Source organism: Salvelinus alpinus, chromosome 5, assembly GCF_045679555.1.
Source record: "Salvelinus alpinus chromosome 5, SLU_Salpinus.1, whole genome shotgun sequence".
NCBI classification, from domain to species: Eukaryota; Metazoa; Chordata; class Actinopteri; order Salmoniformes; family Salmonidae; genus Salvelinus; species Salvelinus alpinus.
Window position 1 is genome coordinate 87,455,630 of NC_092090.1, and position 17,240 is coordinate 87,472,869.

Below are 17,240 nucleotides of genomic sequence, written 5' to 3' on the forward strand. Positions count from 1 at the left end.
AGTCTAAATTTTCTAAGTAAATACATCCTGCAATTCCAACCACAAAATGTCTTAGTTTTAAGACTCAAAATACATTTAGCCTTTTTGACTTTTGTTATAAATTCCAATTCAATTTTCAAGTCTCCACATGTGGTCATGGAACATATGTTATTTCCAACAACCAATGAGCAACTCCACCATAAATCCAGTGCATATTAAATGTTGAGATGTCGGCAGTGACAAGGACTGGAATGTTAGCAAAAGAGACTGGGAGGAGGCAAGATCAGGTAGGACCATTCTAGCCAATGAGGGGCAGATACGTGTGCGAACAACAGGCACAACTCCGATATAACATATTTTTTCAAAAAGTTGCCGGAATGTGATGTCTTACTTATCAGTACACTCGTAACAACCTAAGTACTACGAAACTTCTATTCAATCAAATAAGCCATACGTAGGAAATAAGCCATTCAATGTTTTGATAGCCAAATTCGACACGCTCATTGATCTGTGTTTGTGGAAAAACGCTCCATGCTGGATAAGACATATTTTGGGCTCAGTTATCCCTTTCTATCTTCGCCTCTTCCTCTCTGGTGTGACTCAAACATTTCAGTTAATCACTATAGCTCGTGCCTTGGGCCAATCAGTGTAATTTTATAAATGCCGGATCTCTATGGCAAGATGCATCATTAGGGCTCCCGAGTGGTGCAGCGGTCTAAGGCACTGCATCTCAGTGCTAGAGGCGTCACTACAGACCTTGGCTCGATTCCAGGCTGTATCCCAACCAGCCGTGATTGGGACTCCCATAGGGTGGCGCACAATTAGCCCAGCATCGTTAGGGTTTGGCCGGGGTAGGCCGTCATTGTAAATAAGAATTTGTTCTTAACTGACTTGCCTAGATAAATAAAGGTTAAATAAAAAAATTCACCAAGTTTTCTGAAAATCAGGACAGTAGTGTTTGATATATCGTTTGTGACTAACGTATGAATGTACGAACAGACAAATGGATGGACGGACATACGGAGACCGATCCACAGTCAGTTCACAAAATGAAATCCAAGCCCTCCACCCCTCCTTCCATTATGCCTCTCAGAGCTTGTGACAAGTGGGTTTCTAAACAAAGTTAGAGGTTGTGTGAAATCTTAGTCTTCAAAAGGCTGCACTTAAATTGGCTCTTTTATTTTTAAGTCCGGTCCTCAAGGAACACAATAACTAGCCTCTTTGCTGTCAGGAGTGTATTAGTTGATTTGAATATGTTAAGATGATTTGAGGGTTGTCTTTGTCCTATGTGTGTATTTTGTTAGGTAAAGGATCTCAAAATCCAGCTCATTTGCTAAGTGATGGTCCTAATCATGTTCAATCATGTAGGCCTGGAACGACAAACCATTGTCCTATAAATCATAAACGCCTACTTTTTGAAGGCATTTTCCTTTTTTGAGTATGATGATGGATTATGTCACCAATACTGGCTCCTGGAGGGTCACAGCCTATGTAGAATGGCCTATATTGTTATTGCACAGCACTAAATCCTCCAATCCACATTACTACTGTCATTGATGATTATTTTATTGACCCTTTATTTAACTAGGGAATTAAATCAATTAAGAAAAAAATCTTATTTACAATGACGGCCTACCAAGAGGCAAAATGCCTCCTACGGGGGCTGGGATAAAAAATCTAAATGTAGGACTCTCTGCTATTAATTGGTTAATAGATTGAGGAGTTTCCTTGCTAGGCTTCAGAGTAAAAGCCTGCCTACCCTGTATCCCTCCTGAACCAGGACTGGGGACCACAGGTGTAGTTCTAAAGCTACCTAGATTACTCACTTGTCTCCTCTCTCCTTCTCCAGTCTTCGGTGGTACCAGCACCCTACGGAAGATGAGTTGAGGAGCCTTGCTGGAAAACAACAAAAAACAAAGAGCAAGAAGGACCGGTAAGAAGGCAGACTGAGGAGGGTAGGGGTGAGGAGGGTAGGGGTGGGGACGGCAGTGGCACAGAGGGGAGCGAGTGGTGCCTTTTGGATCAGGCAGGAATTTAAAGAGGAGTGGCAGACATTTGGGAAGGGTGGAGAACACAGGTGCGACAACGGAGAGATGAAGCAGATGTGTTTAGGAGGCTTATTTAAGGCCTGAAGTATTTCTGTTGTTTGTTTTTGCCCGTGATCAAAGCTAGCCTTTGCTTATTAGAATGGGCTCTGACTATCTTGTGCTAGTGAGTTAAAGGGATACTTCAGGATTTTGGCAATGAGACCCTTTATCTACTGCCCCAGAGTCCGTTGAACTCGTGGATACCATTTTTATGTCTCTGTTAGGGTTGACCCCATTTAGTCGACCGGTCGATTGTTTGGTCAATAAGCTGATGGTCGACCGAGATTTCTTTAGTCGAGCAGTAGCAAACACCTGTCTGATTCGTCTGAGTGCACTAATCCTTTGTGGAGGCTGTGGGGATGGCACATTCCATCAGTCTAAGACAGTTGCTACTGAAATTGTACATTTTTGTATAAAATGTTCCGGATTGACTGACCTTCATGTCTTAAATTAAGGATGGACTGTAATTTCTCTTTGCTTATTTGAGCTGTTTTTGCAATATTAAGGACTTGGTCTTTTACCAAATAGGGCTTTCTTCTGTTTACCACACCTACCTTGTCACAACATAACTGATTGGCTCAAACAGATTAAGAAGAAACAAATTACACAAATTAACTTTTAACAAGGCACACTTGAAATTGAAATGCTTTCGAGGTGACTACCTCATGAAGCTGTTTGAGAGAGAATGCCAAGAGTGCGCAAAGCTGTCATCAAGGCAAAGGGTGGCTACTTTGAAGAATCTCAAATATACTTTTTTGCTTACTACCTGATTCCATGTGTTCTTCCATTGTTTTGATGTCTTCACTATTATTCTACAATGTAGAAGATAGGAAAAATAAAGAAAAACCCTTGAATGAGTAGGTGTGTCCAAACTTTTGACTGGTACTGTATGTTGCCGCTTCAGCAACACGGCCAGCGTGATACACACTGTTGATATTCTGTGGTGGTCGCTGCAGGAGGGAGGAGAGAGATTATTATTTATTTCTTAACACAGCGCAGGTAATCTGAGCCATGCCCAGCACAATGAAATCAATTGCGTTGGACTCCTAGTCATTTGTCTTAATTATTTAATCAAACAGTTCGCTTAAAGCATCATACAAGCTCAGTGCATATTGTTGATTTGATTTAAACACATATGATGTGTCTATATATGGAAAAATACACGTTTTTAGAGGTATTTTTGCGAGCCAATGCTAACTAGTGTTGACAGGAAGTCTATGGTTATCTACTAGCATGGACACAGAGGAACTTAACTTGTGACTCTCTACTACAGATGCTTTCTCTTTTGTAGTGCGGATTAGGGCCCATGTAATTCATAAATCCAATATTTTGTCATAGGGCTAAAGGGGGCGACGTGCAGGACCGGCTGCAAGAGCAGCACACGGCAGGGATTGGGCCAGCTGTTAGATGTGGATTGGGGCATGTTGCCTCCTCTGCTTCTTGAAGTCACCAATCAACTCAGTAGTATATGAACAGCAGTTTTTTTCAGACTCCAACAAAACAAGCTGTAACCCCACACGTCAGGGGTCATGGCGATGCTATGGCGAGTTCTGAAAGTAGGCATGCCATGTAATGTCTTTATTCATAATCTGTATGGCCATCAGTGATAAATGATCATATTCCATATCTACATTCTGTGTTACTGCCTTTTAGCCTCACAGAAAGCAAGGTGTGGCAATGTGAAATGTTCTGGAACATTTGAGAATTGAAGTGTATGAAGTTGATGCTATCTAGATTCACGCTGGGAGCCATGAGTTAGTCCTAGACCATTCTTTAAGCTTCCATGAGGCAGGTCGTAGCACAACGCCACACATTTGCTTATGCTTCAAAAGACGGATCACTGTCCTTTTGCCTGCTTTTTCCACACATGTCCATTCCTTTTGTTGTGAAGCCCTTTTCTCCAGTCAGGTGCCACAGAATTGAAATGTGTCCAGGGCATGTTTGGCTCCAGTGTCTTGCCGAGGTATTGTCTTCTGAATCCAGCACACACAGAGCTGAGCAAACACTGCCCTGTGTCCCGAAGGCCCACTAGAAAGGTCAGTTGGTCCCAGGAACAGCTGGCCCAATCCCTGCCGTGTGCTGCTCTTGCAGCCTGTCCTGCACGTCGCCCCCTTTAGCCCTATGACAAAATATTGGATTTATGAATTATATGGTCCCTAATCCGCACTACAAAAGAGAAAGTATCAGTGCTCAGTACCCCTTGGTTATGTTGACAATAGAGACTAAGTTCAGGATGACTCCCTCCATGACGCTAGCCAGTTTGATGCTAGCAGATGCCCAAATGACCTTGTACTTGGGATGTGCAGTTATTTGAATATCTGAATGAACATTAGTATTTCAATACTTGTGAGTATTTGTTTATGCGAGTATTAAAATGTATATAGGCCTATTTTAACGTTGAAAATGCTTTTTCTAAATTAAAATATCCATGTGACATTGTTACATACAAGAATATACCATGACATTTCAAATTATTAATTTAATAAAACAAAATTGTCAATGTATTTTTTTTTAATGACATGCACGTGAGCCCCATTTTAAAAATACCGGTAGCTGACCACTAGCCTTCATGTGTTTATGTTGGCCAATCAGTGGCAAAGAGGCTCAATGTGTTGCAAGTGGAGTGAGAGTTCACTAATGCAATGCCAGATGGAATAAATTACGTAATTTAAAGTGTGTTAATTGAGGAGTAACCAACAGGTAGACTGATTTTTATTTGAATGGGGTTGGGCAGAAAGCACAGCATGTGGCCTCAATTAGTCTAGCAAGCTATAGCTGGCTAGTTTAGCAAACTACTATCTTCTCTACTACTAGGCTACTCCAATCAAGACAAGCACTGTTAATGTTATGGGATGATAAATAACGTGGCTGTTTCAAGTTATCTAGTCTTGGCTGTAGCCGAGTTGCCTTGGCATCTCTCCCTCCGTCTGCTCAGTGTTGCCTAACTATTTTTCAAGGAAAGTACCGTTATCTGTTGGTTGATCATTTGTCGCTGGAAGTCGCTAACGTTAGATGATATCATGCAGCAGTGCTCAGGTTAAATACATGTATCCCGATATCTGGCAAAATGATACTATTTGAATAGTGGAATTATTTCAAACCCCATCACTACCTTGTACACAAATCTAGTTTGATTTAGTCCAGGGTTTAATGTATTGTTCTTTAGGGCAGCCAGTAAATTGACATGATAGCAGTATATTTGTATGAAGCAGTCTTTGCTGTGCACTTGATTAGAGGTGGAACAATGACCACGAAAAACATGAGTACACCTGCCTGCAACATGGGACATGTCTGTCTGGTAATGATTTGGCACTGTCTTTTGTCCCAGGAGGAACAATGGCCACATAGATTACAAGCCTCTGACCATTCCCAAGGACATAGACCTGCAGCTGGAGACCAAGTGCATCACAGAAGTGGATACGTTAGGTATGAGGCCATATCTACAAACACTATTCAATTATCATCTTATCTTTATGACCTTTGTTTTGTCTCTTGAACCTCAACAAATCTTCATAATTCAGTATTTGTGCACATCTACATTTTCCCCAAAATATCAACATCCCAATCCAGAACTACTGTCATGAATTAACAAACTAATCCTCTTCCACCTGCTCCTCCTCTTCCCCCTGCTCCTCCTCTTCCCCCTGCTCCTCCTCTTCCCCCTGCTCCTGGTCTCTGCAGCGTTGCACTACTTCCCAGAGTTCCAGTGGCTGGTGGACTTCACGGTGGCATCCACAGTGGTGTATCTGATCACAGAGCTGTACTACACTGTGGCCCAGCCCTCAGGAGAGATGAACATCAGCGTGGTGTGGTGCCTGCTGGTCCTTGCCTTTGTCATGTATCCTTCAGTCAATACATCCTTCTCTCTTTCAATCACTCTTTTTATATCAAATCAATTTGACATTTGTCTAGAGGATGTTGAAGGTTCAATTTGATCTCACCTAGTAGCACCGTCAAGCCAAATCAAACATTTCTGAGTTAAAGACCTACCGGTAGTAAAAGCGTTTCAGTAGTATCCCACACACACACTGAGAATCATCCCTTCTGTTGCTGGTTAACAGAAAAAAACCTGAGTGAGAGCCTTGATTGTTTCCAGGCTCCATTTCAGTAGTCAGGGAGCATCAGGAGAGCAGGCAGTTAGTGGCCATAAACTGACAGACACGGCTCCAACCACTGCCTGCCACCACCTGTCTCCCCCTACCTGTTACTTTCTTCCACTGACACGTCACTATATCATACGCGTTATCCTTCGCCACAGTCAATCTTTCCCACACTCCCTGTCGGAACTGGCTGAGTGCGGTTGGAAGGCATGTCATTTCCTGCCTACCTGCTGAGGAAGATTGGATGCCCAATTTTCACAGCCCACCAGATTGATTTGCCTGGGAAAATAAGAGACTTTGAGGTGGTGGGAGGAGGGGGGAGCACGGCTGGATGGATGATGAAGATGATGAAGATGATGATGGGGATGCGATGGTCTGTGTGTTAATGCCACACTTGATTTCAGATTCCCATCTCCAGCAACCCTCTTGGTGTGGTAAAGAGCCAGAGGCTGCAGCCAGGCACCTGCTGTGTTAACCTCGACTTGACGCAACTCAGCCATGGAATGGAATCTTAAAACGGCTAACTTTGAATGTATTTAGCAGATCAAATTTTTTTCGTGCAAGTTAGGAATAACACACAGTTGGCAGTGGCTCAGTATTAGAACTCATGATTGTTCCTGAGCTCTGAGTTTGCACCTAACAGAAAGGGTTTCTATAAATGTTGATAAACGTTGAATATCCAAACTAATACACATCAAGTAGACGTTGGTTAGCCTGGACTTATCAAGACAATCAGTGATGGTATAACTGGAATGGGCAAAAGCTACTCTTACAGAAATGCTGCTGCAATATTTGCACCTTACTTTCTGTGGCTGCTTCCCAGATCGTGTTTAGGGGTACGTTAGCAGCAGCTTCACTGACAGCTCTGTCAATGGGGCTGCATTGCTCTTTTGAGAGGCTAGCTCAAAATTGTCAAGTAACTTTTTAAAATGCAGCCTTTAGTATCCCGGTTGTGACCCCACAGAAAAAGTCCATTGGATTCCCCCATTCAGAATGCCCTGAGACATTGGTTTGTGAAATAAAGGCTGAGCTCCCTCTCCGTGGAGAGCCAGGCCAGCTCTAGAAACACGATGTGTCTTTACTTAGCCCACTAGAATCACTACAGCCAGACACAGCAAAAAAATACCATTCTAGGTCTGAGGAAGCCTGGCCCATTGAACCCCAGGGTAATGTATGACAGCTACTGTTGAGGAGGGAGACAGACGCTAGACTGTGTGTGTGTTGCGGGTCACAATGCAGTAGTGCTTCTGATACATCTGGTATATTATGTTAATGAGCCACCACCATTACTCCAGAAACATGTGTAGGATGCATAGTCACTTCACCCCTACCTACATGTACAAATGACCTTGACTAACCTGTATCTCCGCACATTGACTCGGTTCCAGTACCCCCTGTATATAGCCTCGTTGTTGTTTTATTTTGTTACTTTTTATAATTGTTTACTTGAGTTTATTTGATAAATATTTTCTTAACTCTTTCTTGAACTGCACTGTTGGTTAAGGGCTTGTAAGTAAGTATTTCACCGTAAGGTTTACACATGTTGTATTCAGCACATGTGACAAAGTTTGATTTTGATTTTTGATCTCTGCACAGCCTTGGCGCTCAGAAGTATGATTTGTAGGCTATATTTCATGAGTTGTGTGTTTCTGCTGGTGTGTTCCTTAACTCCCGTGCCCCACAGTAAGACTCTGTTCTCCCTGACGGCCTTCTACTTCAAGCTGGAGGAGGGCGGTGAGCGCTCACTCTGCATCACCTTCGCTTTCTTCTTCTTCGTCAAAGCCATGGCCATCCTCATCGTCACCGAGAACTACCTGGAGTTTGGCCTGGAGACAAGTGAGTGGGCCATGAACCGTCTGTCAGTACGGCTAGATAGCACTTCTTCGGTTCTGCTCCTGGAACCTATTCATTAGTGCAAAACGTTGCTTCCATATGAATATAACCCTTAGGACTCACAGGCTGGTCTGGCTGTTGTTCCAGCCCAGTGCTAACACATACAATTAAACTCCCCAAGCTAGGTGTGTTAGTGATAGGATAGAATAGTATGCAAACCCTGTGGTTCCCCAGGACCATAGTTGAATCCATTTTTCTAATATACTGTAATTGTTGATTTTCTGGTATTGGTAGGACAAATTAAAATATAGAGATGTTTTTATTTCATTCTAGGTTTTGCAAATTTCTCTGAAAGTGCCACACATTTTTTAGAGAACCAGGGGTTGGAGTCCCAGTAAGTAAGAGCTTCTTCTATCAGTATGCATGGTGTCATGAATCTAAATGACTCCTGGACTGTGTGTTTTGACACATGAATGTAAAGTAGACTTTAACCCATTATGACTGTGTCTCTGTTCTTTTCTGTAGGGGTCCCATATCTAAACTCACCTTTAAGCTGATCCTGGCCCTGCTCTGCTCTCTGATTGGTGCATTTCTCACCTTCCCTGGCCTACGATTGGCCCAAATGCACCTGGACGCCCTCAACCTGACCACAGCTAAAGTCACACAGTGAGTTCCTCTCTTCCTTTGTCTTCCTTCCTCCTCAACCAGACCACAGTTCAACAGCTGCTGTTTTCCCATTCATCTATGAGTTTGCTGCAGTAGTTGTGTGAGTGTTATGTTGTTTTTAGATCAGTGCAGTTAACACATATTGGAGTGGGGAGACATCCTATGAGGACTCATTCACTTTTCTCAAGGACTCTTGGATAGGGCAAGGCTTTTGCTGACAAAAATGTGTGACGTATTTATGTTATTCCTGTCTCCCAGGACCTTGCTTCATATCAACTTCCTGGCCCCTCTTATTATGGTATTGTTGTGGGTCAAGCCCATAACCAAGGACTACATCCTGAACCCTACCCTGGGGAAGGAGAGTGTGCCTTTGTAAGTTCACCTCTGGGTTGCTTCGTTTGTCATTTCATGTTTTCCCAGTGCTTTTCAACCACATGTATGGTGTTGACACGGCACATCCAAGGTCAAAGGACCAGGCCTTTCCAATGTTTGACATATTTGTAATAAGTTGCATCATGTAAAGCAGCTTCCCATCTCCTCTCTTTCCACCTCTCCCTGTCACCCCACCCCACTTCTCTTCTTTCCTACCTTCACCTTTTCTCTCTTCCTCTCACGCTATTGACTTGGGTTGACTTGACTTAGCCAATCATTTTCCCTCACACTGACTCACACACTCTTTCTTTCTCTCTCGCACATTGACTCTCTCTGTTTCTCCTCTCCCCACCAGGATGACTGAGGAGACGTACGATACGTTGCGTTTATGGACCATCCTGCTGCTGTGTGTGCTGCGCCTGGCTATGATGAGGCACCACCTCCAGGCCTACCTCAGCCTGGCCCAGAAGGGCGTGGAGCAGATGAAGAAGGAGGCGGGACGCATCAGCACTGTCGACCTGCAGAAGATGGTGAGAGATAGGTTGCAGATCTGAGCAAAATGGAGAGGAAAAAATTTGCAATTAAATTGACCAATGTTCTTCGATAACAAATCAGCGATACATTATGCTAAAGTTTTTGGGGGGGAATTGTTAGATTTGGGCAATATGGACAAAAAGTAATATCATGATAAATGTAACTATTTGGCCCAATAACAAAAAAATACAATGTGCAACCTGTCAAAATAGGATCCAGAATGATCAGATTTATTTTTGGCTCTTCAGAGAAATGCCGACATCTTTGTGCATAGGCTATTAATGTTGACCAAATAATGGTTTTAGAACAATCTACAGGAACGTTATGTAGCAAAATTACAGACGTAAGAAAAATGCTTCGGTAACAATGGAGGCAATGTCGGTGTCTGTAATTTTCGGTTTATCGTCCCAAGTCTAGCACCTTGAATTGGACAATAATTTGGCCTTGACAGATGGGCAGAGTATGAGAACTCTAAAACCCCATTGTTTTTCTGGATCTAAAAGTGGCTTAAGTGGTGGGTGTAGCAGGGGTGTGGTAATGGCGCGGTCGGCCTGTCTGCGCAGTTGAATCTCTGTATTAAAAAAAAAAAAGATTTATTTTTAAGCCAATTTCCTGCGATTTATATACAGTACCGTTCAAAAGTTTGGGGTCACTTAGAAATGTCCTTGTTTTTGAAAGAAAAGCACTTTTTTTTTTTTTGTCCATTTAAAATAACATCAAATTGATCTGAAATACAGTGTACACGTTGTTAATGTTGAAAATGACTATTGTAACTGGAAACGGCAGGTTTTTTCTGATCAATTTGATGTTATTTTAATGGACAAAAAAATGTGCTTTAAAAAACAAGGACATTTCTAATTAACCCCAAACGTTTGAACGGTAGTGTACAGTTGAAGTCGGAGGTTTACATACACCTTAGCCAAATACATTTAAACTCAGTTTTTCACAATTCCTGACATTTAATCCAAGTAAGAATTTCTGTCTTAGGTCAGTTAGGATCACCACTTTATTTTAAGAATGTGAAATGTCAGAATAGTAGAGAGAATGATTTATTTCAGCTTTTATTTCTTTCATCACATTCCCAGTGGGTCAGAAGTTTACATACACTCAATAAGTATTTGGTAGCATTGCCTTTAAATTGTTTAACTTTGGACAAACGTTTTGGGTAGCCTTCCACGAGCTTCCCACAATAAGTTGGGTGAATTTTGGCCCATTCTTCCTGACAGAGCTGGTGTACCTGAGTCACGTTTGTTGGCCTCCTTGCTCGCACACGCTTTTTCAGTTCTGCCCACACATTTTCTATAGGATTGAGGTCAGGGCTTTGTGATGGCCACTCCCAATACCTTGACTTTGTTGTCCTTAAGCCATTTTAACCACAATGTTGGAAGTATGCTTGGTGTCCTCATGATGCCATCTATTTTGTGAAGTGCACCAGTCTCTCCTGCAGCAAAGCACCCCCACAACATGCCACCCCTGTGCTTCACGGTTGGGATGGTGTTCTTTGGCTTGCAAGCCTCCCCCTTTTTCCTCCAAACATAACGATGGTCATTATGGCCAAACAGTTCTATTTTTGTTTCATCAGACCAGAGGACATTTCTCCAAAAAGTACGATCTTTGTCCCCATGTGCAGTTGCAAACCGTAGTCTGGCTTTTTTATGGCGGTTGTGGAGCAGTGGCTTCTTCATTGCTGAGTGGCCTTTTAGGTTATGTCGATTATAGGACTCGTTTTACTGTGGATATAGATACTTTTGTACCTGTTTCCTCCAGCATCTTCACAAGGTCCTTTGCTGCTGTTCTGGGATTGATTTGCACTTTTCGAACAGACAGAACACGTCTCCTTCCTGAGCGGTATGATGGCTGCGTGGTCCCATGGTGTTTATACTTGCGTACTATTGTTTGTACAGATGAACGTTGTACCTTCAGGCGTTTGGAAATTGCTCCCAAGGATGAACCAGACTTGTGGAAGTCTACAATTATTTTTCTGAGGTCTTGGCTGATCAAACCTGTGACTCGGCCACACAGGAACATTCACTGCCTTCTTGCAAGTAACTCCAGTGTAGATGTGGCCTTGTGTTTTAGGAAACAAAATACTTAAGAGCCCCGCCCAAGGATTTCAATGGCACAAAAATCGCTGGGTTTGATGACTCCGTCTTTACTCTTTTCTTGTGCTTTCCAGGTGGCCCGTATTTTCTACTACCTATGTGTAATCGCACTGCAGTATGTGGCACCCTTGGTGATGTTGCTGCATACAACCTTGCTGCTAAAAACCTTAGGTGAGTTTGGTACCATCATCAGAAATGATTATCTGTACAGTATATTGAATGTTTTAACAGCAGTCTTTAGCCCACCACTCTGCTAACGTACCCCCCTACTCTGTGTTATAGGTGGACACTCCTGGGGGGTGTACCCTGAGGAAGACTTCCCTTGTCCGCTGGACTCTGACCCTGCCATGGTGGCAGCACCAGCTGCAGCTCCAGGGCCGGAGGTGGAGGCCCACCTGTCAGTGGCTCTCGGGGGCCTGCGGACAGTGTTCACCCCCCTGCTTTTCCGCGGCCTCCTCTCCTTCTTCACCTGGTGGATCGCTGCCTGCCTCTTCTCCACATCAATATTCGGCCTCTTCTATCATCAGTATCTTATGGCGGCATAGCAGCATTGCCCCAGGGTCAGTGTGGTGTCCCACAAGGCTCTGTTCCAGGCCCTTTCAGAAGTGACTGTGTGGGGCAGGTGCCCTAATGACAACTCCCCTGCCACAGCCTTGTCACTCATGATCCTATCAGCAGAGCTCCTCGTTCATCAGCAGAGCTCCTCGTTCACCCCCAGTGCTTCCTCCATGGATGACTCTAAATCTTTTTTTTATAACCTTATTTTTGAGAGCAGGATTCACAAATCCTTACCAAGAGACTAATGTAAATGAGAGTAATGATAATATACACTGAGTGTACAAAACATTAAGAACACCTTCCTAGGGGCTGTTATGGTGACCGTATTACCGCCACACTGGCGTTCATGACAGCAGTCAAATTCCATGTGACCATTTAGTCACGGTAACTAGACTTCTCCAAGCTCTGCTGCTGATGGTCATTAGTAGCCTACCAAACTTGCTTACTGCCTGGTACTCAGCACTCTATTGTCCCTCTAGTCACTCTGACATCAATGCAAAGAAATCGAAAATCAAACACTCCATGTGAGCTCATGTGCAACATTTCTATATGCTATGCAATTGCGTGAGAAAACAGTTTTGATGGCCTCTATTTTAATTTTTTATTTCACCTTTATTTAACCAGGTAGGCCAGTTGAGAACAACTTCTCATTTAGAAATGCGACCAGTCCAAGATGGAGCAAAGCAGTGCGACACAAACAACAGAGTTACACATGGGATAAACAAACGTACAGTCAATAACACTATAGAAAAATAAATATACAGTGTGTGCAAATGTAGTAAGATTAGGGAGGTAAGGCAATAAATAGACCAAAGTGGTGAAGTAATTAAAATTGAGCATTAACACTGGAGTGATAGATGTGGAGAAGATGAATGTGCAAGTAGAGGTACTGGGGTGCAAAGAAGCAATAAAAAAACAAAACAAATATGGGGATGAAGTAGTTCGGTGGGCTATTTACAGATGGGCTGTGTACAGGTGCAATGATCGGTAAGCTGCTCTGACAGCTGATGCTTAAAGTTAGTGGGGGAGATATAAGACTCCAACTTCAGTTATTTTTTGCAATTCGTTCCAGTCATTGGCAGCAGAGAACTGGAAGGAAAGGTGGCCAAAGGAGGAGTTGGCTTTGGAGATGACCAGTGAAATATACCTGCTGGAGCACGTGCTACAGGTGGGTGCTGCTGTGGTGACCGGTGAGCTGAGATAAGGTGGGGCTTTAACTAGCAAGACTTATATATGACCTGGAGCCAGTGGGTTTGGCAACAAATATGAAGCGAGGGCCAGCCAATGAGAGCATACAAGTTGCAGTGATGGGTAGTATATGGGGCTTTGGTGACAAGATGGATGGCACTGTGATAGACTACATCCAGTTTGCTGAGTAGTGTTGGGGGCTATTTTGTAAATTACATCGCCGAAGTCAAGGTTCTGTAAGATAGCATGAGTGAAGGATGCTTTGTTGCGAAATAGGAAGCCGATTCTAGATGTAATTTTGGATTGGAGATGCTTAACTTCTTATGGCTGCAATCCCGTTAACGGGATGATATGACATTAGCCAGTGAAAGTGCAGGGCGCCAAATTCAAACAACAGAAATCTCATAATTAAAATTCCTCAAACATACATGTATCTTATACCATTTTAAATGTAATCTTGTTGTTAATCCCACCAAAGTGTCCGATTTCAAATAGGCTTTACAGCGAAAGCACCACAAACGATTATGTTAGGTCACTGCAAAATCACAGACAAACAGTCATTTTCCCAGCCAAAAACAAGTCACAAAAATCAGAAATAGAGATAAAATGAATCACTAACCTTTGATGATCTTCGTCAGATGACACTCATAGGACTTCATGTTACACAATACATATATGTTTTGTTCGATAAAGTTAATATTTATATCCAAAAACCTCAGTTTACATTGGCGCCATGTTCAGAAATGCCTCCAAAATATCCGGAGAAATTGCAGAGCCACGTCAAATAACATAAATACTCATCATAAACTTTGATGAAAGATACATGTTTTACATAGAATTAAAGATACACTTGTTCTTAATGCAACCTCTGTCAGATTTCAAAAGCTTTACGGCAAAAGCACAATATTCAATAATCTGAGAACAGCGTTCAGCCACAAAAGGAAGCCACAGTTACCCGCCAAATTGTGCAGTCAACAAAACTCATAAAAAGCATTATAAATCTTCACTGACCTTTGCTGATCTTCGTCGGAATGCACTCCCAGGACTCCCACTTCAACAAGAAATGTTTGTTTTGTTCGGTAATGTCCATCATTTATGTCCAAATAGCTATTTTTGTTAGCGTTTTTGGTCAACAAATCCAAAGTCAGGAAGCTCGTTCACTAAAAGCAGACAAAATGTCAAAAAGTTCCGTAACAGTCAGAAACATGTCAAATGATGTATTAAATCAATCTTTAGAATGTTTTTAACATAAATCTTCAGTAACGTTCCAACCGGAGAATTACATTGACTTCAGATGTGCGATGGAACAGAGCTCCATCATGTGAACGCGCATGGTCAGAGCATGGTCAGGTCATGATAGACCTGTCTCCTTCGGCCCCACTTCACAGTAGAGGCATCAGACAAGGTTCTACAGACTGTTGACATCTAGTGGAAACCGTAGGAAGTGCAAACTCATCCATATCCCACTGTGTATTCAATAGGGTCTTGGTTGAAAATCGATCAACCTCAGAATTCCTTCTTCCTGTTTGGATTTTTTCTCAGGTTTTTGCCTGCCATATGAGTTATGTTATGCTCACAGACATCATTCAAACAGTTTTAGAAACTTCAGAGTGTTTTCTATCCAATACGAATAATAATATGCATATATTAGCAACTGGGACTGAGGAGCAGGCAGTTTACTATGGGCAACTCTGTGCACCTTTCATCCAAGCTTCTCAATACTGCCCCTGCAGCCATAAGAAGTTCATGTGAGTCTGGAGGGAGAGTTTACAGTCTAACCAGACACCTAGGTATTTGTAGTTGTCCACATATTCTAAGTCAGAACTGTCCAGTGTCGTGATGCTAGACAGGCGGGCGGGTGCGGGCAGCAATCGGTTGAAGAGCATGCATTTAGTTTTACTTGTATTTAAGAGCAGGCTCCGTGTCGACAATAAAGGGTCCAGACCAATTGACAAAGGAGGTGTTGTAGCCCTAGAATTAGCTGGTATATGGGCCTAGATCGAGGCTAGCTGGTGCTTGCTTCGGGACAGAGGCGTTAGCTAACAGTAGCCACTCGTTTGCAACTAGCTAACCACGATGATCCGGTGTAATGATCCAGAGCGGCAGGAATCCGGTGATTGGTAGAGAGAAGCAGTCCGGTATGCTCTGGGCTCATATCGTGCTTAGCAGACAGGCAGGTGTTGTCCGAGCTAAGGCTGGCTGGCTGGCTGGTGACTGAGAAAAAGGTGAAGACCGCTAGCCATGGCTAACAAAGACTATTAGCTAGTTAGCTGGCTACCTCCTGATGGAAGTTCCAGTTATAAGGAATAAAAATAGCAGATCCGTACCACATTGGGTGAGGCAGGTTGCAGGAAAGTATATTTAGTTCGTAGATAGAAAGTGAGATTAAGATGTATACGAAAAAGAGCGGCTATTTACACTGGATAAGACACGGGATAAGACAAACACACACGTCCTACTGCTACGGCATCTTAGAATTGCACCATCCTATTCTATTAAAAATAGGAGAATTCCATCAGCTTTTTCTATAGGCTATGCATGCTATATTTATTTCTCAACTTTTCTAATATAAAGTACATTGCTTCTCTTTACAACAGGAGTATAGCCTACCTGGCTGGCATGAAAATTACATTACATTTACATTTAAGTCATTTAGCAGACGCTCTTATCCAGAGCGACTTACAAATTGGTGCATTCACCTTATGATATCCAGTGGAACAACCACTTTACAATAGTGCATCTAACTCTTTTAAGGGGGGGGGGGGGTAGAAGGATTACTTTATCCTATCCTAGGTATTCCTTAAAGAGGTGGGGTTTCAGGTGTCTCCGGAAGGTGGTGATTGACTCCGCTGACCTGGCGTCGTGAGGGAGTTTGTTCCACCATTGGGGTGCCAGAGCAGCGAACAGTTTTGACTGGGCTGAGCGGGAACTGTACTTCCTCAGAGGTAGGGAGGCGAGCAGGCCAGAGGTGGATGAACGCAGTGCCCTTGTTTGGGTGTAGGGCCTGATCAGAGCCTGAAGGTACGGAGGTGCCGTTCCCCTCACAGCTCCGTAGGCAAGCACCATGGTCTTGTAGCGGATGCGAGCTTCAACTGGAAGCCAGTGGAGAGAGCGGAGGAGCGGGGTGACGTGAGAGAACTTGGGAAAGTTGAACACCAGACGGGCTGCGGCGTTCTGGATGAGTTGTAGGGGTTTAATGGCACAGGCAGGGAGCCCAGCCAACAGCGAGTTGCAGTAATCCAGACGGGAGATGACAAGTGCCTGGATTAGGACCTGCGCCGCTTCCTGCGTGAGGCAGGGTCGTACTCTGCGAATGTTGTAGAGCATGAACCTACAGGAACGGGTCACCGCCTTGATGTTAGTTGAGAACGACAGGGTGTTGTCCAGGATCACGCCAAGGTTCTTAGCACTCTGGGAGGAGGACACAATGGAGTTGTCAACCGTGATGGCGAGATCATGGAACGGGCAGTCCTTCCCCGGGAGGAAGAGCAGCTCCGTCTTGCCGAGGTTCAGCTTGAGGTGGTGATCCGTCATCCACACTGATATGTCTGCCAGACATGCAGAGATGCGATTCACCACCATGTCCATGTATCTCTTTATTATTTATTTATTAATTAACCACGGGAAAAGCATTTAAGTGCATAGATGACATGTAGTTTTTTCCCCCTGCCACTGTTCTGTGACAGGTGCATTATAATGGTCCATTCTAAATCAAAACAAATTTCACGTATATGTAAAGACAAGATTAAATCAAGAATAGTCTGATAGGTGACAATATTAGCCTATCACTTGTGAATGATGTATTATAACTTGTGAATGAT

General features: G+C 43.3%; 1 protein-coding gene across 2 annotated transcripts in view; it reads left to right on the forward strand.

Moving 5' to 3' along the window:
- LOC139577158 (transmembrane protein 161B-like) overlaps nucleotides 1-15,719 on the forward strand; it is a 28,368-nt gene extending 12,649 nt beyond the window's left edge. Inside the window, exons 3-12 of one of the 2 annotated variants that reach the window (XM_071404041.1) lie at nucleotides 1,829-1,912; nucleotides 5,395-5,492; nucleotides 5,748-5,904; nucleotides 7,851-8,002; nucleotides 8,333-8,393; nucleotides 8,525-8,665; nucleotides 8,924-9,037; nucleotides 9,393-9,567; nucleotides 11,748-11,844; nucleotides 11,956-15,719. In XM_071404041.1, coding sequence (XP_071260142.1) covers nucleotides 1,829-1,912; nucleotides 5,395-5,492; nucleotides 5,748-5,904; nucleotides 7,851-8,002; nucleotides 8,333-8,393; nucleotides 8,525-8,665; nucleotides 8,924-9,037; nucleotides 9,393-9,567; nucleotides 11,748-11,844; nucleotides 11,956-12,218 — 1,342 coding nt within the window. In that variant the 3' untranslated portion in view covers nucleotides 12,219-15,719. The remainder of the gene's footprint in view (nucleotides 1-1,828; nucleotides 1,913-5,394; nucleotides 5,493-5,747; nucleotides 5,905-7,850; nucleotides 8,003-8,332; nucleotides 8,394-8,524; nucleotides 8,666-8,923; nucleotides 9,038-9,392; nucleotides 9,568-11,747; nucleotides 11,845-11,955) is intronic. The other variant, XM_071404042.1, reaches the window with a different exon arrangement.
- The last annotated feature ends 1,521 nt before the right edge of the window (nucleotides 15,720-17,240 follow it).